The 26,215-nt window shown below is 44.8% G+C and overlaps 1 protein-coding gene across 19 annotated transcripts in view; it reads right to left on the bottom strand.

Moving 5' to 3' along the window:
* camk2b1 (calcium/calmodulin-dependent protein kinase (CaM kinase) II beta 1) overlaps nt 1–26,215 on the bottom strand; it is a 222,250-nt gene that overhangs the window by 133,783 nt on the left and 62,252 nt on the right. For all 19 annotated transcript variants that reach the window (XM_061932069.2, XM_061932087.2, XM_061932079.2 and 16 more), the window contains exons 6-11: nt 23,295–23,367; nt 18,069–18,171; nt 13,143–13,226; nt 12,915–13,009; nt 1,663–1,785; nt 1,495–1,578 (exon numbers count right to left, since the gene is read on the bottom strand). In XM_061932069.2, the coding sequence (XP_061788053.1) occupies nt 1,495–1,578; nt 1,663–1,785; nt 12,915–13,009; nt 13,143–13,226; nt 18,069–18,171; nt 23,295–23,367 (562 nt within the window). The remainder of the gene's footprint in view (nt 1–1,494; nt 1,579–1,662; nt 1,786–12,914; nt 13,010–13,142; nt 13,227–18,068; nt 18,172–23,294; nt 23,368–26,215) is intronic.

The raw sequence follows: 26,215 nt of genomic DNA, 5'->3' as shown, positions 1-26,215 counted from the left end.
CGGCAGGGTCCTTGAGGGTGCATGGGAGTTTGCCCAACCAGTCTACATGTGCTTTGTGGACTTGGAGAAGGCATTCGACCGTGTCTCTCGGGAAGTCCTGTGGGGAGTGCTCAGAGAGTATGGGGTTTCGGACTGTCTGATTGTGGCGGTCCGCTCCCTGTATGATCAGTGTCAGAGCTTGGTTCGCATTGCCGGCAGTAAGTCGGACACGTTTCCGGTGAGGGTTGGACTCCGCCAAGGCTGCCCTTTGTCACCGATTCTGTTCATAACTTTTATGGACAGAATTTCTAGGCGCAGTCAAGGCGTTGAGGGGATCCGGTTTGGTGGCTGCAGGATTAGGTATCTGCTTTTTGCAGATGATGTGGTCCTGATGGCTTCATCTGGCCAGGATCTTCAGCTCTCACTGGATCGGTTCGCAGCTGAGTGTGAAGCGACTGGGAAGAGAATCAGCACCTCCAAGTCCGAGTCCATGGTTCTCGCCCGGAAAAGGGTGGAGTGCCATCTCCGGGTTGGGGAGGAGATCTTGCCCCAAGTGGAGGAGTTCAAGTACCTCGGAGTCTTGTTCACGAGTGAGGGAAGAGTGGATCGTGAAATCGACAGGCGGATCGGTGCGGCGTCTTCAGTAATGCGGACGCTGTATCGATCCGTTGTGGTGAAGAAGGAGCTGAGCCGGAAGGCAAAGCTCTCAATTTACCGGTCGATCTACGTTCCCATCCTCACCTATGGTCATGAGCTTTGGGTTATGACCGAAAGGACAAGATCACGGGTACAAGCGGCCCAAATGAGTTTCCTCCGCCGGGTGGCGGGGCTCTCCCTTAGAGATAGGGTGAGAAGCTCTGTCATCCGGGGGGAGCTTAAAGTAAAGCCGCTGCTCCTCCACATCGAGAGGAGCCAGATGAGGTGGTTCGGGCATCTGGTCAGGATGCCACCCGAGCGCCTCCCTAAGGAGGTGTTTAGGGCATGTCCGACCGGTAGGAGGCCACGAGGAAGACCCAGGACACGTTGGGAAGACTATGTCTCCCGGCTGGCCTGGGAACGCCTCGGGATCCCCCGGGAGGAGCTGGACGAAGTGGCTGGGGAGAGGGAAGTCTGGGCTTCCCTGCTTAGGCTGCTGCCCCCGCGACCCGACCTCGGATAAGCGGAAGAAGATGGATGGATGGATGGATAGATACAACCTATTAAATATGTGCAGTTTATCTCAAAATGTTGCATTTTTATCACCTGGGTCAGGGCTGATTTTATATTAGGTGCTCGGTCTTTTTCTAAGTGTTCGTTGTTTAATTGCAGTGATTGGAGATATGTTGAATAAATAGTTTGTAAAAAACGTTTTTTTTTTATATTCATGCCAAGTATATTTTCTGTTTGCACATTTTTTTTTACCTCTTGTTTGACTTTTGAGACATTGTTTGTCCACAATTTTTTGCTTCATCTCCAAAATCTTGTGAGGCTTTCCAGTGTATTAGACATCATATAATTTCCAAAAAAATAGCCTACTTTCAGTTTCCTCCTGGCGTTGAACTTCTTCAGGCACTCCACGGTCTCTTGTCTGTGCATCATGGACGCCACTGTGGACCGTTGCTGCATAAGAAGAGCGGAATAATATCAAATAATAAAATGAGTCAATGGGGATTTGGACAGGAGGGAGATTGTGGGCCAACTTACGCAGACCCACGGGTGCTTGAGGGCCTCCTGGGCGGTGATCCTCTTGGCCGGGTTGATGGTCAGCATCTGGTTGATCAGGTTTTTGGCCTCTGGGGTCACCGTGTCCCACTCAGGAGAAGGGAACTGAAGGTCATAAAGTGTATTTAATTTATATTTGCACGTCTCATGACACATTATCTGCATTGCTGACAGTTGTTTGTGTGCCATGTTGTTCCAGACCACAGCAAACGTTACCCAGCTTGCCAAAGATTGTAATAAAATCCATTAGAAGAAGAAGCCTGCCGTTTCCTTTAAAGGGGAACATTATCACCAGACCTATGTAAGCGTCAATATATACCCTGATGTTGCAGAAAAAAGACCTTTTTTTTTTTTTAAACGATTTCCGAACTCTAAATGGGTGAATTTTGGCGAATTAAACGCCTTTCTAATATTCGCTCTCGGAAGCAATCCGCCATTTTCTCAAACACCGAGTCAAATCAGCCCTGTTATTTTCCGTTTTTTCGACTGTTTTCCGTACCTTGGAGACATCATGCCTCGTCGGTGTGTTGTCGGAGGGTGTAACGACACGAACAGGGACGGATTCAAGTTGCACCAGTGGCCCAAAGATGCCAAAGTGGCAAGAAATTGGACGTTTGTTCCGCACACTTTACCGACGAAAGCTATGCTACGACAGAGATAGCAAGAATGTGTGGATATCCTGCGACACTCAAAGCAGATGCATTTCCAACCATAAAGTCAAAGAAATCTGCCGCCAGACCCCCATTGAATCTGCCGGAGTGTGTGAGCAATTCAGGGACAAAGGACCTCGGTAGCACGGCAAGCAGTTTGTTCCCGCAGACGAGCGAGCTAAACCCCCTGGATGTCTTGGCTCACACCGTCCCTTATGCCACCGAAGATGATCAAGAGAAGAACATCGACCCTAGCTTCCCTGGCCTGCTGACATCAACTCCAAGACTGGACAGATCAGCTTTCAGGAAAAGAGCGCGGATGAGGGTATGTCTACAGAATATATTAATTGATGAAAATTGGGCTGTCTGCACTCTCAAAGTGCATGTTGTTGCCAAAAGTATTTCATATGCTGTAAACCTAGTTCATAGTTGTTAGTTTCCTTTAATGCCAAACAAACACATACCAATCGTTGGTTAGAAGGCGATCGCCGAATTCGTCCTCGCTTTCTCCCGTGTCGCTGGCTGTCGTCGGTTTCGCTTGCATACGGTTCAAACCGATATGGCTCAATAAGCTTCAGTTTCTTCTTCAATTTGGTTTTCGCTACCTGCCTCCACACTACAACCATCCGTTTCAATACATGCGTAATCTGTTGAATCGCTTAAGCGGCTGAAATCCGAGTCTGAATCCGAGCTAATGTCGCTATAGCTTGCTGTTCTATGCGCCATGTTTGTTTGAGTTGGCATCACTATGTGACGTCACAGGAAAATGGATGGGTGTATCCATCCATCCATCCATCCATCTTCTTCCGCTTATCCGAGGTCGGGTCGCGGGGGCAGCAGCCTAAGCAGGGAAGCCCAGACTTCCCTCTCCCCAGCCACTTCGTCCAGCTCTTCCTGTGGGACCCCGAGGCGTTCCCAGGCCAGCCGGGAGACATAGTCTTCCCAACGTGTCCTGGGTCTTCCCCGTGGCCTCCTACCGGTCGGACGTGCCCTAAACACCTCCCTAGGGAGGCGTTCGGGTGGCATCCTGACCAGATGCCCGAACCACCTCATCTGGCTCCTCTCCATGTGGAGGAGCAGCGGCTTTACTTTGAGCTCTTCCCGGATGGCAGAGCTTCTCACCCTATCTCTAAGGGAGAGCCCCGCCACCCGGTGGAGGAAACTCATTTGGGCCGCTTGTACCCGTGATCTTGTCCTTTCGGTCATAACCCAAAGCTCATGACCATAGGTGAGGATGGGAACGTAGATCGACGGGTAAATTGAGAGCTTTGCCTTCCGGCTCAGCTCCTTCTTCACCACAACGGATCGATACAGCGTCCGCTTTACTGAAGACGCCGCACCGATCCGCCTGTCGATCTCACGATCCACTCTTCCCTCACTCGTGAACAAGACTCCCAGGTACTTGAACTCCTCCATTTGTATATAATGATGGTTAAAATCAGGCACTTTGAAGCTTTTTTTTAGGGATATTGCGTGATGGGTAAAATTTTGAAAAAAAACTTCGAAAAATAAAATAAGCCACTGGGAACTGATTTTTAATGGTTTTAACCATTCTGAAATTGTGATAATGTTCCCCTTTAAAATGGACACACACATATACTATACCTTTGGCCTTTCTAAGCCAGTAATTTCCAGGAGTTATCTCACCCTCTGAGAATCCTCCGGTTTACTAATGTTTTCCAATGTAGAAAAAATGTGTAAAATAAATATAAAATGTCAACATTTGCGTCAGCCAGCGACACACAGTCATTTTAATAGAACATGCTAATATAGACACTTATATCATGTGTTTCCTGCGTTATAAGACAGATTTGTTTTTTGCATTTTTTGGTCGAATATGGCTTTTTCAATTTTTTGGGTTGCCGACCCCTGATCTACATTTAACTTTCACCTGTTTAGAGGCAATGCAGCAGCTCACAGGCTCAATGTGTCTACATAGCAGCGGCAACAATTGTTTGTCTGCGTTAGCGCTGATAATAACAATATCGCTAATAGTTGGGTAATATTCAGGTCACGAGATGTAAATGAACTGTTGGCGGTTTTATGAGGGATTTATGGGCGGAATAGCTGCATTGTTCGCCACCTTGTACATGCCAATTTTTTTTACCTAGAATGCATAAAATAATGTGTGCTCTTTAGAGATGCGCGGATAGGCAATTATTTCATCCGCAACCGCATCACAAAAGTCGTCAACCATCCGCCATCCACCCGAACTAACATTTGATCAAAACCGCACCCGCCCGCACCCGCCCGTTGTTATATATCTAATATAGACGATGCAAGGCATTAGTGAGGTTATAAAGCTTTTGCCTGTTAAAGAAAGGAGACTGATCCAATGCAGCAGAGACATTCAATGCGCGCCACGCTGTCACGGCCCAGACGCACGCCAGTGCGCAATCATCTGTGAGCCGCGCTGAGCGCACCTCCAAGCGCGCTCGCGCCACTCAAACTGCTGCAGGCAGCTGCGTTCACACATGCATCTGTAAGCCTTGTTTTAACATCCTGTGGCACTCTTCTGGGATCACGGCGGACGAAACTGCTCATGCTCAGGGTGTTTGCGGAGGTTCGGGGTTTTGCACAAATGTGATGCACCATGTTAGATGTCCCGGTTTTGTGACTGTCGTAGACATAAACAGCGTCGCAGCTCTTGCAAATCACGTAGCCAGCATTACTATCATCCTGATTTACAACCTCATAAAAACGAGTCCACGCTGAACTTTTCTGGCCTTTTTTACCCCTGGTCTTTAGTATTCCCTTTTTTAGTTTGTCGCGTACCACGTTTGCTGCCGGCGTTGCCATCTCTTTTTTTTTTTCTTCTTCTGTTGTGGCATATGCTGCAGGTGCCTGCTCGTTTTTCGTATGTGGGTAACAACATTTAACTATGTATGTATATTTCCGAATTGGTTTAACTGCCACCCGCCTGAATCTATTTAAAATCTTTTTTTTTTTATTTCAACCGCCCGACCCGACCCGACCCGACCCGACCCGACCCGCGGATAAAATCGAATTTTTTTTTATTTCAACCGCCCGACCCGCGGATAATCCGTGGACTCCGCGGTTGTGTCCGAAAACCGCGCATCTCTAGTGCTCTTGTCTTACATTGGGATTGTGAATGATAGGAAAAATTCAAAAAAAAGTGCACTTTTCCTTTAAGGCTGTCAATTGGTTTCAGGTTAGGAGGTTAAGTCGGCATCCAGAGTCTCTGACTCCTTGGCATGCAGTTGAAAGTGACCTGAGGGGGGGGGAAGCTTCCAGCCCCTAAAATATGAATGAGATGACTGAGTTACGCAACAGCTGCCAAAAAAAGAAACAGCAGCACAGCTGTTGAGATGAGAAGGGAGAGGGGACGAGACGAGAGGAAGTAAGAGAAAATAAGAGGACAGGAGAGAGGAGGGAGGAAAGCGAGAGGGGAGGAAGAGAGAGGCAACAAGAAAAGAGAGATCATGTTGAAAAAGCAGGAAAAGAAAGACAACACTGGGAAACAAGAAAATAAGTACCGTATTTTTCGAACTACAAACCCCGTTTCCATATGAGTTGGGAAATTGTGTTAGATGTAAATATAAACGGAATACAATGACTTGCAAATCCTTTTCAACCCATATTCAGTTGAATATGCTACAAAGACAACATATTTGATGTTCAAACTCATAAACATTTTTTTTTTTTGCAAGTAATCATTAACTTTAGAATTTGATGCCAGCAACACGCGACAAAGACGTTGGGAAAGGTGGCAATAAATACTGATAAAGTTGAGGAATGCACATCAAACACTTATTTGGAACATCCCACAGGTGTGCAGGCTAATTGGGAACAGGTGGGTGCCATGATTGGGTAGAAAAGTAGATTCCATGAAATGCTCAGTCATTCACAAACAAGGATGGGGGCGAGGTTCACCACTTTGTCAACAAATGCGTGAGCAAATTGTTGAACAGTTTAAGAAAAACCTTTCTCAACCAGCTATTGCAAGGAATTTAGGGATTTCACCATCTACGGTCCGTAATATCATCAAAGGGTTCAGAGAATCTGGAGAAATCACTGCACGTAAGCACCTTCGATCCCTCAGGCTGTACTGCATCAACAAGCGACATCAGTGTGTAAAGGGTATCACCACATGGGCTCAGGAACACTTCAGAAACCCACTGTCAGTAACTACAGTTGGTCGCGACATCTGTAAGTGCAGGTTAAAACTCTCCTATGCAAGGCAAAAACCGTTTATCAACAACACCCAGAAACGCCGTCGGCTTCGCTGGGCCTGAGCTCATCTAAGATGGACTGATACAAAGTGGAAAAGTGTTCTGTGGTCTGACGAGTCCACATTTCAAATTGTTTTTGGAAACTGTGGACGTCGTGTCCTCCGGACCAAAGAAGAAAAGAACCATCCAGATTGTTCTAGGCGCAAAGTGTAAAAGCCAGCATCTGTGATGGTATGGGGGTGTATTAGTGCCCAAGACATGGGTAACTTACACATCTATGAAGGCACCATTAATGCTGAAAGGTACATACAGGTTTTGGAGCAACATATGTTGTCATCCAAGCAACGTTACCATGGACGCCCCTGCTTATTTCAGCAAGACAATGCCAAGCCACGTGCTACATCAACGTGGCTTCATAGTAAAAGAGTGCGGGTACTAGACTGGCCTGCCTGTAGTCCAGACCTGTCTCCCATTGAAAATGTGTGGCGCATTATGAAGCCTAAAATAGCACAACGGATACCCCCGGACTGTTGAACAACTTAAGCTGTACATCAAGCAAGAATGGGAAAGAATTCCACCTGAGAAGCTTCAAAAATGAGTCTCCTCAGTTCCCAAACGTTTACTGAGTGTTGTTAAAAGGAAAGGCCATGTAACACAGTGGTGAACATGCCCTTTCCCAACTACTTTGGCACGTGTTGCAGCCATAAAATTCTAAGTTAATTATTATTTGCAAAAAAAAAAAAAATTTATAAGTTTGAACATCAAATATGTTGTCTTTGTAGCATATTCAATTGAATATGGGCTGAAAATGATTTGCAAATCATTGTATTCCGTTTATATTTACATCTAACACAATTTCCCAACTCATATGGAAACAGGGTTTGTATAAGTCGCAGTTTTTTTCATAGTTTGGCGACTTCTACTCAGGAGTGACTTATGTGTGAAATGATTAACACATTATAATATTATTGATCTCATTCACATAAGAGACTAGACGTATAAGATTCCATGGGATTTAGCGATTAGGAGTGACAGATTGTTTGGTAAACGTATAGCATGTTCTATATGTTATAGTTATTTGAATGACTCTTACCATAATATGTTACGTTAACATACCAGTTGGTTATTTATGCCTCATATAACGTACACTTATTCAGCCTGTTGTTCACTATTCTTCATTTATTTTAAATTGCCTTTCAAATGTCTTTGAACCAAAACCAAACAAGAATGACAAACACATTCTGGGAGAACATCTGCACCTTAACACAACATAAACACAACAGAACAAATACCCAGAATCCCATGCAGCCCTGACTCTTCCGGGCTACATTAGGCACCCCTGCTATTTGTGAAACTGGTCAAAATGGCTCTTTGACTGGTAAAGGTTGCCGACCCCTGGACTAGACGTATAAGATTTCATGGGATTTAGCGATTAGGAGTGACAGATAGTTTGGTAAAACGTATAGCATGTTCTATATGTTATAGTTATTTGAATGACTCTTACCATAATATGTTACGTTAACATACCAGTTGGTTATTTATGCCTCATATAACGTACATTTATTCAGCCTGTTGTTCACTATTCTTCATTTATTTTAAATTGCCTTTCAAATGTCTATTCTTGCTGTTGGCTTTTATCAAATACATTTCCCCCCAAAAATGCGACTTATACTCCAGTGCGACTTATATATGTTTTTTTTCCTTCTTTATTATGCATTTTTGGCCGGTGCGACTTATACTCCGGAGCGACTTATACTCCAAAAAATACGGTAGCTGGAGAAAGAGAAAGGGAGGAAATGAATAAGAAGAAGCAGGTGTGAGGAAACAAGGAAGACACTTAAAAAAAAAAGAAAAGAAGAAGAGGACAAAAGGACTGCTCGGAAAACGAGGAAAAGAAAAATAAGGATGTAAGAGAGGAGGAAAACTTGCTTGATTAAATGAGAAAAAGAGAGAGAAAGAGAAAGAGAAGAAATTACTGTAGTAGAGATGCGCGGTTTGCGGGCACAACCGCGGAGTCCGCGGATTATCCGCGGATCGGGCGGATGAAATTAAAAAAAATTTGATTTTATCCGCGGGTCGGGTCGGGCGGTTGAAATTAAAAAAAAAAAAGATTTTAAATAGATTCAGGCGGGTGGCAGTTAAACCAATTGGGAAATATATATACATAGTTAAATGTTGTTACCCACATAGGAAAAACGAGCAGGCACCTGCAGCATATGCCACAACAGAAGAAGAAAAAAAAGAAGAGATGGACACTTTTACGGAGCGGAGAAGGGACGCCTCGCCGGGGTCCGGGACCGAGGCCCCTTCCCCCGAGAGGGCCCCGCCGGGAGCCGTAGCTGAGGCGATCCGCGAGAAGGGCCCGACGCACGTCCAGGGTCACCACCGCGCCCACCGCACCGACACCCCGCCTCGTCCGCCTTCGCCGCGGCCGGCGTCACGCGCAGCAGGTAAGCAGCTTACCTGCCCGCCACCCCCGTGGCCGGGGGCTCGTAACAGGGGTCACTCCGCGCGCTCCGCCCGCGCAGCTTACCTGCCCGCCACCCCTGTTGCCGGGGGCGCGTAACAGGGGTCACTCCGCGCGCAGTGCGCTCACGAAAGGGGTGGGGCTCACCCTGGTTGATATAGACAGCAGGACGGTGGCCATGGAAGTTGGAACCCGCTAAGGAGTGTGTAACAACCCACCTGCCGAATCAACTAGCCCTGAAAATGGATGGCGCTGGAGCGTCGGGCCCATACCCGGCCGTCGCCGGCAGCGAGACGCGCTTGGAGGTGCGCTCAGCGCGGCTCCCATATGATTGCGCACTGGTGTGCGTCTGGGTCGTGACAGCGTGGCACGCGAATGTCTGTACTGCATTGGATCAGTCTCCTTTCTTTAACAGGCAAAAGCTTTATAACCTCACTAATGCCTTGCATCGTCTATATTAGATATATAACAACGGGCGGGTGCGGTTCTGATCAAATGTTACATCGGGTGGATGGCGGATGGTTGACGACTTTCTGATGCGGTTGCGGATTAAATAATTGCCTATCCGCGCATCTCTATACTGTAGTGAACAAATAGGAAATTAAGCAATTGGGAGGAAACGCGGAAATGATAAAAAAGGAAGCAAGAAGACAGGAAACAAGGAAATGGAGAGGGAACAAAGAAAAGAACAAAGAGGATGCAATATGAGTAGGGATGTCTGATAATGGCTTTTCTGCCGATATCCAATATTGTCCAACTCTTAATTCGGTATAGCTCGGTTGGTAGAGCGGCCGTGCCAGCAACTTGAGGGTTGCAGGTTCGATCCCCGCTTCCACCATCCTAGTCACTGCCGTTGTGTCCTTGGGCAAGACACTTTACCCACCTGCACCCAGTGCCACCCACACTGGTTTAAATAGATATTGGGTTTCACAATGTAAAGCACTTTGAGTCACTTGAGAAAAAGCGCTATATAAATGGAATTCACTTCACTTCACTTAATTACCAATATCAAGCGATACCGATACATACAGTGGTGGAATTAACACATTATTATGCCTCATTTTGTTGTGATGCATTAAACAATGTAACTTTACCATGAATTGATTAACGTGGACCCCGACTTAAACAAGTGTAAAAACTTATTGGGGTGTTACCATTTAGTGGTCAATTGTACGGAATATGTACTGTACTGTGTAATCTACTAATACAAGTTTCAATCAATCAATCAATCAATCAATCAAAAACAAGGTTTTCCAAAATAAGAGAACAACTTCAACTCCAGTTATGTAAAAAAGTGCCAACATGGCACTGCCATATTTATTATTGAAGTCACAAAGTGCTTCTTTTTTTTTAACATGCCTCAAAACAGCAGCTTGGAATTTGGGACATGCTCTCCCTGAGATAATGCTGATACCCACTACAACTATGGGAAATACTATACTTTGACTTTCACAAAGTGCATTATTATTATTATTTTTTTTTTTTTAAACATGCCTCAAAACAGCTAGAGGGTCCCAGAAGAGTTAGGGCTGCAAGGGATTCTGGGTATTTGTTCTGTTGTGTTTATGTTGTGTTACTGTGCGGTTGTTCTCCCGAAATGTGTTTGTCATTCTTGTTTGCTGTGGATTCACAGTGTGGCGCATATTTGCAACAGTTGTTTATACGGCCACCCTCAGTGTAACCTGTATGGCTGTTGATCAACTATGCCTTGCATTCGCGTGTGTGTGCGTGCAGAAGCCGCACATATCTTGTGACTGGGTCTGAACGATGTTAGAATGGATGAAAAGCGGATGTGACGACAGCTCGTAGAGGACGTTAAAGACAGTGCCTTTAAGGCACGCCCCCAAAACTGTGGTCCGGGTGGACTACGAGATATAATGACTGATGAACACCTTTGTTGGGGGGGGGATGAGTTGAGGTGGGCGGCAGGGTTTGGTGGTAGCAGGGGGTGTATATTGCAGCGTCCCAGAAGAGTTAGTGCTGCAAGGGTTTCTGGGTATTTGTTCTGTTGTGTTTATGTTGTGTTACGGTGCGGATGTTCTCCCGAAATGTGTTTGTCATTCTTGTTTGGTGTGGGTTCACAGTGTGGCGCATATTTGTAACAGTGTTAAAGTTGTTTATTCAGCCACCCTCAGTTCTGTATGGCTGTAGACCAAGTTTGCCTTGCATTCACTCGTGTGTGTGTGTGAAAAGCCGTAGATATTATGTGATTGGGCCGGCACGCAAAGGCAGTGTCTTTAAGGTTTATTGGCACTCTGTACTTCTCCGTACGTCCGTGTACACAGCGGCCTTTTAAAAAGTCATACATTTTACTTTTTGAAATCGATACCGATAATTTCCGATATCACATATTAAAGCATTTATCGGCCGATAATATAGGCAGTCCGATATAATCGGACATCTCTACCTCCTACCATTGTTCTCTGTTTGAGTAATTTCACTTCGTCAAGTCTTTTCTCCCGAAATGTGTTTGTCATTCTTGTTTGGTGTGGGTTCACAGTGTGGCGCATATTTGTAACAGTGCTAAACTTGTTTATACGGCCACCCTCAGTGTGACTTGTATGGCTGTTGACCAAGTATGTGTTGCATTCACTTATGTGTGTGTAAAAGCCGCATATATTATGTGACTGGGCCGGCACGCTGTTTGTATGGAGGAAAAGCGGACGTGACGACAGGTTGTAGAGGACGTTAAAGGCAGTGCCTTTAAGGAACGCCCCCAAAACTGTGGTCTGGGTGGACTACGAGATATAATGACTGATGAACACCTTTGTTGGGGGGGGGAGATGAGTTGAGGTGGGCAGGGTTGGGGGCGGCAGGGTTTGGTGGTAGCGGGGGGGTGTATATTGTAGCGTCCCAGAAGAGTTAGTGCTGCAAGGGATTCTGGGTATTTGTTCTGTTGTGTTTATGTTGTGTTACTGTGCGGTTGTTCTCCCGAAATGTGTTTGTCATTCTTGTTTGCTGTGGATTCACAGTGTGGCGCATATTTGCAACAGTTGTTTATACGGCCACCCTCAGTGTAACCTGTATGGCTGTTGATCAACTATGCCTTGCATTCGCGTGTGTGTGCGTGCAGAAGCCGCACATATCTTGTGACTGGGTCTGAACGATGTTAGAATGGATGAAAAGCGGCAGCTCGTAGAGGACGTTAAAGGCAGTGCCTTTAAGGAACGCCCCCAAAACTGTGGTCCGGGTGGACTACGAGATATAATGACTGATGAACACCTTTGTTGGGGGGGGGGGATGAGTTGAGGTGGGCGGCAGGGTTTGGTGGTAGCAGGGGGTGTATATTGCAGCGTCCCAGAAGAGTTAGTGCTGCAAGGGTTTCTGGGTATTTGTTCTGTTGTGTTTACGTTGTGTTACGGTGCGGATGTTCTCCCGAAATGTGTTTGTCATTCTTGTTTGGTGTGGGTTCACAGTGTGGCGCATATTTGTAACAGTGTTAAAGTTGTTTATACGGCCACCCTCAGTGTGACTTGTATGGCTGTTGACCAAGTATGCGGTTGCATTCACTTATGTGTGTGTAAAAGCCGCATATATTATGTGACTGGGCCGGCACGCTGTTTGTATGGAGGAAAAGCGGACGTGACGACAGGTTGTAGAGGACACTAAAGGCCCCCAATATTAATGTCCGGGTGGAAATCGGGAGAAAAGTCGGGAGAATGGTTGCCCCGGGAGATTTTCGGGAGGGGCACTGAAATTCGGGAGTCTCCCGGGAAAATCGGGAGGTTGAAACCGATACCGATAATTTCCGATATTACATTTTAAAGCATTTATCGGCTGATATTATCGGACATCTCTAAATATGAGAGGACAGAAAGAGGACACAAGAAATGAATGAAAAAGAAGCAAAAGGACAAAAGAGTCAACAAGGAAGCAAGAGGAAAGAAGAAAAAGAACGAGGAGAAGAAATGGCGAGGGTCTCACGTCGTAAGCCCCAGCCTTGATCTGCTGGTAGAGCTTGTGCTGGTCCTCGTCCCAGAAAGGAGGGTAACCCACCAGCAGGATGTAGAGGATCACCCCTGTGACACACACACACACACACACACACACTCAGGTAAATCATTACATCACACACTGTGTGTTGTCTCCCAGCCAGGCCGTGCTGCGTTCATGCCAAGTACGTAAAGCCCAGCGTCGGTGGGACCGGCTCACCACAGGCCCAGATGTCCACGGGCTTGCCATATGACTCCTTTCTCAGGACCTCCGGGGACAGGTACCCTGGTGTGCCTGCAAAGCCTGCGCACACAAAAACACACAAACAATGGATGAAAATGCAGAGATTCATGTAAACAACGTTTTTGAAATGAGTACAAAACAAGGAAAAGAGGAAGAGAGAAAGAACGACGAGGAAGCAGGAGGTGAGGGAGTTGGAGGAAATGAAAGAATAGAGTAGGGGAAGCTAAAAATGAGATGAAGCAAAGAGGAATGAGAAGAAGGAAATGATTGAAGAGGAAAATAGAGAATGAATAAAGGAAGCAAGTAAACTAGAAAGAGGAAATGAGGAAAAGAATGACGAGGTAGAAAGAAGAAACAAGTGAGGAAGTAACCCGGCCAGAGAAAACAACCAACGAGGAGTGTCGGAATAATTGTAACTACCGTATTTTTCGGAGTATAAGTCGCACCTGCCGAAAATGCATAAAAAAAAAGGAAAAAAAACATATATAAGTCGCACTGGAGCCCGGCCAAACTATGAAAAAAAACTGCGACTTATAGTCCGAAAAATACGGTAAGTTATCACAGAACTTTGTGTTACATTGAGTTCAGCTCGCCCTGCGGGAGGACAAAAGCTGTCTTTGATCCTACCAGGCAAAAGGCTTGTACAACTCCACTGTGTAGGATGGGGAGCGGCATGAGGGTGTCGGTTTCTTTGATGTATTGTAATGCACAGGAAGATTTTGTCTTGACCCGAGATCTACAAAGCGGAGAGGAGGCAGGGCTTGACCCCCCCCCCCCTCCAGGCGACCTTTTCTTTGAACTGTTTTGTAACCAAAGGCGGTGGCGGTTTACGACCCCCGTCCCATTAGAAACAGCTGTTGCCATGTATCCATCCATCCATCCATCCATCTTCTTCCGCTTATCCGAGGTCGGGTCGCGGGGGCAGCAGCCTAAGCAGGGAAGCCCAGACTTCCCTCTCCCCAGCCACTTCGTCCAGCTCCTCCCGGGGGATCCCGAGGCGTTCCCAGGCCAGCCGGGAGACATAGTCTTCCCAACGTGTCCTGGGTCTTCCCCGTGGCCTCCTACCGGTCGGACGTGCCCTAAACACCTCCCGAGGGAGGCGTTCGGGTGGCATCCTGACCAGATGCCCGAACCACCTCATCTGGCTCCTCTCGATGTGGAGGAGCAGCGACTTTACTTTGAGCTCCCCCCAGATGACAGAGCTTCTCACCCTATCTCTAAGGGAGAGCCCCGCCACACGGCGGAGGAAACTCATTTCGGCCGCTTGTACCCGTGATCTTGTCCTTTCGGTCATAACCCAAAGCTCATGACCATAGGTGAGGATGGGAACGTAGATCGACCGGTAAAGTGAGAGCTTTGCCTTCCGGCTCAGCTCTTTCTTCACCACAACGGATCGATACAGCGTCCGCATTACTGAAGACGCCACACCGATCCGCCTGTCGATCTCATGATCCACTCTTCCCTCACTCGTGAACAAGACTCCGAGGTACTTGAACTCCTCCACTTGGGGCAAGATCTCCTCCCCAACCCGGAGATGGCACTCCACCCTTTTCCGGGCGAGAACCATGGACTCGGACTTGGAGGTGCTGATTCTCATCCCAGTCGCTTCACACTCGGTTGCGAACCGATCCAGTGAGAGCTGAAGATCCTGGCCAGATGAAGCCATCAGGACCACATCATCTGCAAAAAGCAGAGACCTAATCCTGCAGCCACCAAACCAGATCCCCTCAACACCTTGACTGCGCCTAGAAATTCTGTCCATAAAAGTTCAGAACAGAATGGGTGACAAAGGGCAGCCTTGGCAGAGTCCAACCCTCACTGGAAACGTGTCCGACTTACTGCCGGCAATGCGGACCAAGCTCTGACACTGATCATACAGGGAGCGGACCGCCACAATCAGACAGTCCGAAACCCCATACTCTCTGAGCACTCCCCACAGGACTTCCCGAGGGACACGGTCGAATGCCTTCTCCAAGTCCACAAAGCACATGTAGACTGGTTGGGCAAACTCCCATGCACCCTCAAAGACCCTGCCCAGAGTATAGAGCTGGTCCACAGTTCCACGACCAGGACGAAAACCACACTGTTCCTCCTGAATCCGAGGTTCGACTATCCAGCGTAGCCTCCTCTCCAGTACACCTGAATAGACCTTACCGGGAAGGCTGTTGCCATGTAATCAGGGGAAGTCCAAATAAAAGAGGAGGCGTACAATCTTTCGTCAGAGCGTGGGACGACACTGTGCAAGGGTACAGTGTCTACGCGTTTCTCCTCAATTGAGCTGAATTGAATTCTGTCTCCGTTTAATTCCTTGCTTCTTGTCTTGTTTAATAGACGTCATCAGTGTTTGAACCTGACAGGGAGGGCGCAAGGGGACAGGAAGCAAAGGAACGAAGGAAGAAAAAAGGCTAGACTACTGCAACGCACTTCTTGTCGGGATCCCCAGCAAGAACATCCAGAAGCTGCGATACATACAGAATAGTGATGCTAGGATCCTGATGAGAGTGCGGAAATACGACCATATCACACCAATTCTCAAATCCCTTCACTGGCGTCCTGTTCTACTCAGGATTGAATTCAAAGTCTCCCTACTAACCCACCAGTGCCTCCATGGAAATGCCCCCCCCTCTAACTCAAAGAACTACTCACCCCCAAATCCTCCACACGACTAAGGCTGAAACGACGCGTCGACGTAGTCGGCGTCATCGGTTACGTAAATACGTCGACGCCATTTTTGTGCGTCGATGCGTCGCATATTTACGTCACACTACTGTCATGGCGGATCGCAAAGCAGACGATGCGAGCGAGGGGAAAAAAGCACGCCAAAAGTCATCAAAAGTGTGGGAGTATTTCAATAAACGGCCTAATAATGTTGTTGTATGCACACTGTGTCGAGCGGAAATGGCCTATCATAGCAGCACAACGGCTATGAACGAACATTTGAAAAGAAAACACCCGACAGCGTTCTTGCCATCACCATCAACTAGTCAATCGTCCGCGTGAGTATACGTTGTCATCATTACACAAAAACATGAATGTGTCATTTGTATCTGCGTTGTAAATTCATAAACTAAAGCACCGTTTCGCTCTGAGAGGTGCATTTGACGTGCCTGTTCAGTGTTTACAAAGACGCGCTCCTCTTTAACGCTGTGGAGAGGCGGGGCCGGCGAGCGAGCGGCGAGGTGGGGCGCGCCGGGAGCGACGCCGCAATCGTGCCCAGGTGCGCGATCCGCGCACCTGGGCACGATCATCCAATCTCCTCTCGCTGAAGAAAAGGGGAGCAGCAGAGAGAGAGGGAAGAGAGACTGGAAGGAGCCAGAGTGAAGCTGACGTGGAGCGAGAGAGGAGGAGAGACAGAGACAGAGGACGACGAGCGAGCGAGGAAGAGGAGCTGAAAAGCGAGGAAAGAAAGAGAAAAGAGTTGGAAGAGAAAATACTTTGTGTAAAATTAGAAGATTGTAAACCTGGCAAAGCCGTCTGGCGTTCAGTCTGTCGGTCCTGAAAGAACCCCACGGCACAAGACGTGTCACAAACGCTAACGTTAATTAGTTGTGCAAATACCTTTTACAACATTAACAGTTACATATACTATGTACAAACCAACAATTAACTTTCACTTTAATCATACTATCATTGTTGTGTTATTAAGCAAAATAAGCAATACTTTTACTTTTGTTGAAATGTTTACACTGTTACAGAATATTTTGTTTTGCACTTTTTTGTATTGGATGTTTATCTTTATTTTTGCACATTTTAGCAAATAAGCAATACTTTTACTTTTGTTGAAATGTTTACATTGTTACAGATTATTTTCGTTTTGCACTTTTTTGTATTGGATGTTTATCTTTATTTTTGCACGTTTTAAAGCAAAATAAGCAATACTTTTACTTTTGAAATGCTTATACTATTGCAGAATATTAAGATTTGCACTGGATGCTTACTTTTATATTCGCACATTAAAAAGCAAATAAGCTACTTTTAATTTTGTTAAATGTTAAAAGTTTTAAATGTTTACATTGTTACAGAATATTTTGTCATGTTGTTGTCAATGTTGACTGAGTGGCCATACTTCTTTTTTTTTTGTAAATAAAAGCCATGCCTTTTGAAAAAACTGGCCTACATTTATTTTTTCATCTTTATTTTAAATAAAAAAAATAATCGGTAAAAGGAAAAATAATCTATAGATTAATCGAAAAAAATAATCTATAGATTAACCGATTAATCGAAAAAAATAATCTATAGATTAATCGATAGAAAAATAATCGTTAGCTGCAGCCTTACACACACGACACCTCCGCTCCGGACAGGCTAACCTCCTCCAACCTCAGAGGACAAAGCTACGAACAATGGGAGACTGGGCTTTCTGCTCCGCCGCTCCCAGTCAGTGGAACGCTCTCCCTGACCACCTGAGGGCACCACAGACTGTGGATGCTTTTAAAAAAGGCTTAAAAACCCTTCTTTTTTTAAAAAAAAGCCTTTTTTTAGATATATGCATACTAGTTATAGCTATTTGGCTGTTCTAGTTTTTATTATCTTTTTATTTTTTTAATTCACTTTAGCACTTTGAGGTTGTTTACTCAATGTAAAGTGCTTTTTACAAATAAAATCTATTATTAAAAAGCAAGAAGTGAGGAAGCGAAGAAATAAGTCAAGAGGAGAGAAAGATACAGTAGAGGGGGAAAAAAACAAGAAAATGAACAAGAAGCGAGGAAATTAAAGAGAAAACAAGGGTAGAGGAAGTAAGACAATGAATGACGAGGAAGCAAGAGCGGAGGAATGAAGAGAGAGCAAGAAGATAAACAGCTAAAGGGTGCAGATGAACAAAAAAAGCTTGCAAACATTTCCTTATTGGTGCTTCACTCGTGCTAAGCCCCCCTGCTGTGGCCGTGTTGGCGCTCCACCTACCAAACCAGGCCTGCTGCTCCCCCTGCACCTCGATGGCCAGGCCAAAGTCGGCCAGCTTCACTGCTGCGTTCTTGCATTTGCTGGCCAGGAGCAGGTTCTCTGGCTGTGAAGGCGAGGAACAGAGCTTAGCAAAAACACTCACGGTGGATACAGACACAAAGACGGATGCTATTTAAAGACATTGTTCCGACACACAAATGTGAGCGTTAGCAATCTGTGTGTGTTTTTTTTTCTAATTCCCTGCCTCACACGGTGTGCTGTGCTTTATCGGCTCACTTTCTGTGGCCCAGATAATGCAGCCAACCTCATTATTCTCTGTCAGAAGAGACTCTAATAATGGGCCTCTATCCCCACTGGTCCTGCTTGTGGTCTCTCACCACATCGCTCCCCAGCTCACGTACACTGATCCTACATGGGAAATAAAGATTACTGTATAAAGTCACATTTTAGTTTCAGCTCTAACCATAAATATGAAGAGACAGTTGTTGTGTAGGCTTGCCAAGTAATCATTCAACAACCCTTATTATGTAAAAGTGACTTTATAATGATGTTCTAACAGTGTTATGTGTCCCTAGCGCCTGTTTATGAGCATCAAACGTGAGAAAAATGCATTCTCTCCCTCTCTTGTTTGCTCCACTTACGAAAGAAGAGGCACTCAAACACTTTGCTTTTGAAGTTGGGGGGTTTTCACACTGCAAAAAGTCAACAAAAAAATATATATATATACAAAAATGAGGGGTATTTTATTTGAACTAAGCAAAATTATCTGCCAATAGAACAAGAAAATTCGGCTTGTCAAGACTTTCCAAAACAAGTAAAATTAGCGAACCTCAATGAACCCAAAAATAGCTTAAAATAAGTATATTCTCACTAATAACAAGTGCACTTTTCTTGGTAGAAAAAAAAAAGAGACCTTTTTGCTCAATATGTTGAAAAATATTCTTAAATGAAGTAAATGCTAGTGCCATTATTTTGACATAATGATATGCGCTCGGCATTACATTTCTTGAAACCAGCAAACATACTAAAAACTAATTTATTGTTCTTAATGGAAAGGCAACAAGGCAACCGCTTGTTACTCTCGGGGTCTCCTAGGCAAATCCATCCATCCATCCATCTTCTTCCGCTTATCCGAGGTCGGGTCGCGGCAGCCTAAGCAGGGAAGCCCAGACATCCCTCTCCCCAGCCACTTCGTCCAGCTCCTCCCGGGGGATCCCGAGGCGTTCCCAGGCCAGCCGGGAGACATAGTCTTCCCAACGTGTCCTGGGTCTTCCCCGTGGCCTCCTACCGGTCGGACGTGCCCTAAACACCTCCCTAGGGAGGCGATCGGGTGGCATCCTGACCAGATGCCCGAACCACCTCATCTGGCTCCTCTCGATGTGGAGGAGCAGCGGCTTTACTTTGAACTCCCCCCGGATGACAGAGCTTCTCACCCTATCTCTAAGGGAGAGCCCCGCCACCCGGCGGAGGACACTCATTTCGGCCGCTTGTACCCGTAATCTTGTCCTTTCGGTCATAACCCAAAGCTCATGACCATAGGTGAGGATGGGAACGTAGATCGACCGGTAAATCGAGAGCTCTGCCTTCCGGCTCAGCTCCTTCTTCACCACAACGGATCGATACAGCGTCTGCATTACTGAAGATGCCGCACCGATCCGCCTGTCGATCTCACGATCCACTCTTCCCTCACTCGTGAACAAGACTCCGAGGTACTTGAACTCCTCCACTTGGGGCAGGGTCTCCTCCCCAACCCGGAGATGGCATTCCACCCTTTTCCGGGAGAGAACCATGGACTCCGACTTGGAGGTGCTGATTCTCATCCCAATCGCTTCACACTCGGCTGCGAACCGATCCAGCGAGAGCTGAAGATCCTGGCCAGATGAAGCCATCAGGACTACATCATCTGCAAAAAGCAGAGACCTAATCCTGCAGCCACCAAACCAGATCCCCTCAACGCCTTGACTGCGCCTAGAAATTCTGTCCATAAAAGTTCAGAACAGAATGGGTGACAAAGGGCAGCCTTGGCGGAGTCCAACCCTCACTGGAAACGTGTCCGACTTACTGCCGGCAATGCGGACCAAGCTCTGGCACTGATCATACAGGGAGCGGACTGCCACAATCAGACAGTCCGTTACCCCATACTCTCTGAGCACTCCCCACAGGACTTCCCGAGGGACACGGTCGAATGCCTTCTCCAAGTCCACAAAGCACATGTAGACTGGTTGGGCAAACTCCCATGCACCCTCAAGGACCCTGCCGAGAGTATAGAGCTGGTCCACAGTTCCACGACCAGGACGAAAACCACACTGTTCCTCCTGAATCCGAGGTTCGACTATCCGGCGTAGCCTCCTCTCCAGTACACCTGAATAGACCTTACCGGGAAGGCTGAGGAGCGTGATCCCACGATAGTTAGAACACACGCCATCCATTTTTCCATGGATAACATGACATCATCGCGCCAAGTGCGTGCTCTTTCAGTCAATTAGTGCGCATATATACAGCCCGGCTCCCGGCCAAAATTTTTTTAATTGTAATTTTGAGGAATTTATCTGAATGTGCATGAACTATTTCTGTTCAAAATTGTTAGAAATGTTAAATGTTTAAATATTAACTGTCAGTTTACTGTACTGTGCCAACTGTACTACTATATGAGTACCTATTTTCTATTGTTTCATTGAAAATAAAACAGCAAAGTCCATTTGGCTGTCATCTGTTTTAATTATGAGACACAATTGTGTCAAAGTCATGATTTTTTTTTTTTTCATGCCTGAAATAAGAAAATATTACTTTAAAAAAGTAGTTTTATACTTGTGAGTGTTGATGACACAGCTTTGCAACACTTGATATTCTAGTTTCAAGCATGTTTTACTCAATATAGCTCATCAAATCTCAGCAACAAGCTGTAATATCTTACTGAGATCATTTAGGAGCAAAACACTTAAAACAAGTAAAACACTCTAACATAAAATCTGCTTAGTGAGAAAAATTATCTTATTAGACAGAAAATAAGCAATTATAACCCTTATTTGACATATTTCATCTTACTTAGATTTCACTTTTTGCAGTGAACAATAGGCACATTTAAGATAAGCAGGTATTTTCATATTCATATCTCCATTGAGGAGCTCCGTTTGCATCATTCAAACAAAAAGTTGCTGTGTCACAATTTGTGTTTTATTCATTATGTTCACAAATTTCTTAAAAAGAATGTTGGCTGATAGTATCTGGCAGAGGTCTCTTCTCTTGCATTGTGAGTGGCATTGCCCGATCAATAAAAAGTAATCAAAAGCACACGGGGGCTTTGGTAATCAATAGTCATCTCTGACAAGTTAGGACCGGTAAATAAACCAGGGGTGTGATTAAACATCCTCCCGGGCCATCTTCAAAGGATCTATCGACTCAAAGTGGTGCCCAGAAGAGCAACTATTTGCTGGTTTATGGGAGCTCCACAGAGGTTGTGGTTGTTCTGGATGATACATTTGTACTAGGGATGTCCCGATCCGATATTTGGATCGGATCGGCCGCCGATATTTGCAAAAAAATGCGTATCGGCAAGGCATGGGAAAATGCCGATCCAGATCCAGTTTTTTAAAAACTCCGGTCCGTGTTTTCCAACGCACCTATTTAAATAGTACATTCCACTTTTCTGCTGCTCCCTATAATTTCCGTTCCGCATTTTCCAGCACACCTTCAACACATCCACAGGTCTGTGGATTCTCACGCAGTTGCTTTTAGCTGCTGGCATTACACGACAGGCTCTTCTCACTCTTTTCTGTGTCTCCCTCTTACAGACAGCAAGTGCACCTTCTTACACACGTCACATACTGTCACGTCATACGTCACATACGTATACGTCATCCCCGAGCAGAGAGGTAGCAGCATGGCTAACGTTAGCTGTGATGCTAGCGCAGCCGTGTGACCAACGTTCTCTCTAAGGTGCGCGCTTGTGCAATTGCGCACTGTTTAAGCGTCCTCTGCGCATAGCAATTATATGCCACGCACAAAATCAAATAAAAAAAATAAGCGCATAACAATTTTCGACACACCGACATGACAGAGAAAACAGTTTTCGTCATCATTGTTCAAATATTGTGTCTGTCGAGACGCTTATCTCCATTCGGTGCCACACGTCCACACCATCAAAATGCAGAGGCAAAAATTTCCAGATCAACACCGTATGAAAAAATTAGTGATTTTTTTAGTTGTGATTTCCTTCTCTGCATGAAAGTTTAAAAGTAGCATATATTAATGCAGTATGAAGAAGAATGTTTTAATGTAGACATGCAAGCCTTGAAAGAACATTTTGAAAATCAAGACTACATTTCCTGCAAATGGGTGCATTTCTACCCTATATTTTAACTTTAGATTTATTCTCATATCAAACTCTTTTGGCTGTCTTTTTGACACTTACATCCGGCGCCCCCCTCCACACCCTGGATTATAAATAATGTAAATAATTCAATGTGATTATCTTGTGTGATGACTGTATTATGATGATAGTATATATCTGATAGTATATATCTGTATCATGAATCAATTTAAGTGGACCCCGACTTAAAAAAGTGTAAAAACTTATTGGGGTGTTACCATTTAGTGGTCAATTGTACGGAATATGTACTTCACTGTGCAACCTACTAATAAAAGTCTCAATCAATCAATCAAAACACATAGAATCATCATACTGCTGTGATTATATGCATCAAGTGTTCGTTCAAGGCTAAGGCAAAATATGGAGATATATATCGTGTATCGCAATATGGCTTTAAAATATCGCAATATTAAAAAAAAGGCCATATCGCCCAGCCCTAGTTTCAATGATGCCATTTCTGTTTGTCATGTATAATTTTGTCTATTTTGTGTTTATCCTTGAATAAACAGGTCAGTTTCTTGTTACCAACCATTGTGTGTTATTCAAACTCCCCTAATTCAGCTGGCTAGTTGTTATCAAGAGTACTAAAACCCTTTTCAACATGATTCTGACAACTAAGTAGGCTAAATAACTTTAAACTTTAATACATGCTCGGATAGGCCAGTATCGGTCAGTATCGGTATCGGATCGGAAGTGCAAAAACAATATCGGTATCGGATCGGAAGTGCAAAAACCTGGATCGGGACTTCCCTAATTTGTACAATTAGTATTTTATGCTCTGGACATCTTCTCCCCGGTACAGATTATTTCTATACCCCTTGTCTTACGAAGGGAACAAATTGATCATGTGAACTTACCTTGAGGTCTCGGTGAACCACGCCCATTTGATGGCAGTGAAGCACCGCCTCCAGGATCTGCTGGATGCAATGACTGCATGCAAAAAAAAAAAGATGTTGGTTATTTTTCAAATTACATTAGATATTAGAAAAATAATATCATATATTGCAATCTCTATTATTGTATTTATTCATCATTTTTAAAAGAAAATACAGAAACTATGATGTATATTAATATTTATAGTCAATCAATCTTTATTTATAAAGCGCTTTTCATACATAAAAGAAATGCAACACAAAGTGTTACACTGACACAGATGCCAAACACAAACACACACACACATATGCAACTATATGGACAAATGATTGCATGGCTGAGTACAGAGGAGACATGTGAGTAAACACTATCACATCTGCACCAGGTCATCAGACTATGGACACCAGGACGCTGACACAAAAGCACCCCCACAAGCACGGCAGATAACCCCTGAGGTAGATGGCTCATCTGAGGAACGTTGGAAAATAAAAATAATAACATTTGTAAAATAGTAAGAACCATGAGTAGAGATAAAGAGTAAAATACGATTAAGACATATGAGGCTTCCTCCCACCTCCAAAGACATGCACCTGGGGATAGGTTGATTGGCAACACTAAATTGGCCCTAGTGTGTGAATGTTGTCTGTCTATCTGTGTTGGCCCTGCGATGAGGTGGCGACTTGTCCAGGGTGTACCCCGCCTTTCGCCCGATTGTAGCTGAGATAGGCTCCAGTGCCCCCCGCGACCCCGAAGAGAATAAGCGGTAGAAAAATGGATGGATGGATGGACATATGAAGATTAATAGAAAAAAAATACAAATAAAATAAATATGCAGTAAAATAAAATCTTGCATAACTAATAGGATAAAAAGTTAAATACAAATAACTTCAATAAAATGATTAATATCAGGTAAAAGCCAAATCAAAAAGGTGGGTCTTAAGCCTGCTCTTATAAACATGAACGTTCTCCGCATAATAACACACTATTTCAACATATGTATTATATCTGTTCTTTAAGGCTGCAGCTAACGATTATTTTTCTATCGATTAATCTATAGATTATTTTTTTCGATTAATCGGTTAATCTATAGATTATTTTTTTTCGATTAATCTATAGATTATTTTTCCTTTTACCGATTATTTTTTTTATTTAAAATGAAGATGAAAAAATAAATGTAGGCCAGTTTTTTCAAAAGACATGGCTTTTATTTACAAAAAAAAAAAAAAGTATGGCCACTCAGTCAACATTGACAACAACATGACAAAATATTCTGTAACAATGTAAACATTTAAAACGTTTAACATTTAACAAAATTAAAAGTAGCTTATTTGCTTTTTAATGTGCAAATATAAAATAAACATACAGTGCAAATCTTAATATTCTGCAATAGTATAAGCATTTCAAAAGTAAAAGTATTGCTTATTTTGCTTTAAAATGTGCAAAAATAAAGATAAACATCCAATACAAAAAAGTGCGTATGTCCTTGAATTGGCGCCGGGTATATAGTATTCGCATGCCTCGAATTACTGCCGGGTCAAACTCGTTTCGCAAAATAATTAGCGCATGTTTGGCGAAAGATAAGGAAGACTTCTATAAACAAGTTATCAATGCTTTTGATCAGAAGGAGCTGCGCATGGACTTCATTTATAAGTAAAGGTAAGACCATAAAAACGTTTTTTTTTTTATTAAATGTGCTTTTCATGATAGTATCCTTACATCACTCAAATTTATAAGCGCAAGCCTAAATTTATCCCACGCCTTTTGGTAAGCGCAGGAGTGAGAAGAGGTTTTAAATTAATTAGCGCCCTGGTGGCTATTCAAGGAAATACGGTATGCGACGCGTCGACGCACAAAAACAGCGTCGACGTATTTACGTAATCGATGACGTCGACTACGTCGACGCATCGTTTCAGCCTTACTGTTCTTTAATTGTTTTAAAGGAATATAATGAATTTATTTGTACAATGTATTTCAAAAGACTAAAATAATAAATAGAAATAATATAATTTGATAGTCGAACCTCGGATTCAGGAGGAACAGTGTGGTTTTCGTCCTGGTCGTGGAACTGTGGACCAGCTCTATACTCTCGGCAGGGTCCTTGAGGGTGCATGGGAGTTTGCCCAACCAGTCTACATGTGCTTTGTGGACTTGGAGAAGGCATTCGACCGTGTACCCCGGGAAGTCCTGTGGGGAGTGCTCAGAGAGTATGGGGTAACGGACTGTCTTATTGTGGCAGTCTGCTCCCTGTATAATCAGTGTCAGAGCTTGGTTCGCATTGCTGGCAGTAAGTCGGACACGTTTCCAGTGAGGGTTGGACTCCGCCAAGGCTGCCCTTTGTCACCGATTCTGTTCATAACCTTTATGGACAGAATTTCTAGGCGCAGTCAAGACGTTGAGGGGATCTGGTTTGGTGGCTGCAGGATTAGGTCACTGCTATTTGCAGATGATGTGGTCCTGATGGCTTCCTCCGGCCAAGATCTTCAGCTCTCACTGGATCGGTTCGCAGCCGAGTGTGAAGCGACTGGGATGGGAATCAGCACCTCCAAGTCCGAGTCCATGGTTCTCTCCCGGAAAAGGGTGGAGTGCCATCTCCGGGTTGGGGAGGAGATCTTGCCCCAAGTGGAGGAGTTCAAGTACCTCGGAGTCTTGTTCACGAGTGGGGGAAGAGTGGATCGTGAGATCGACAGGCGGATCGGTGCGGCGTCTTCAGTAATGCGGACGCTGTATCGATCCGTTGTGGTGAAGAAGGAGCTGAGCCGGAAGGCAAAGCTCTCGATTTACCGGTCGATCTACGTTCCCATCCTCACCTATGGTCATGAGCTTTGGGTCATGACCGAAAGGACAAGATCACGGGTACAAGCGGCCGAAATGAGTTTCCTCCGCCGAGTGGCGGGGCTGTCCCTTA

This window comes from Nerophis lumbriciformis, linkage group LG03 (assembly GCF_033978685.3).
Source record: "Nerophis lumbriciformis linkage group LG03, RoL_Nlum_v2.1, whole genome shotgun sequence".
Classification (NCBI taxonomy): Eukaryota; Metazoa; Chordata; class Actinopteri; order Syngnathiformes; family Syngnathidae; genus Nerophis; species Nerophis lumbriciformis.
The sequence above is the reverse complement of the archived record's forward strand: the minus strand, read 5'-3'. Positions and strand labels throughout refer to the sequence as shown.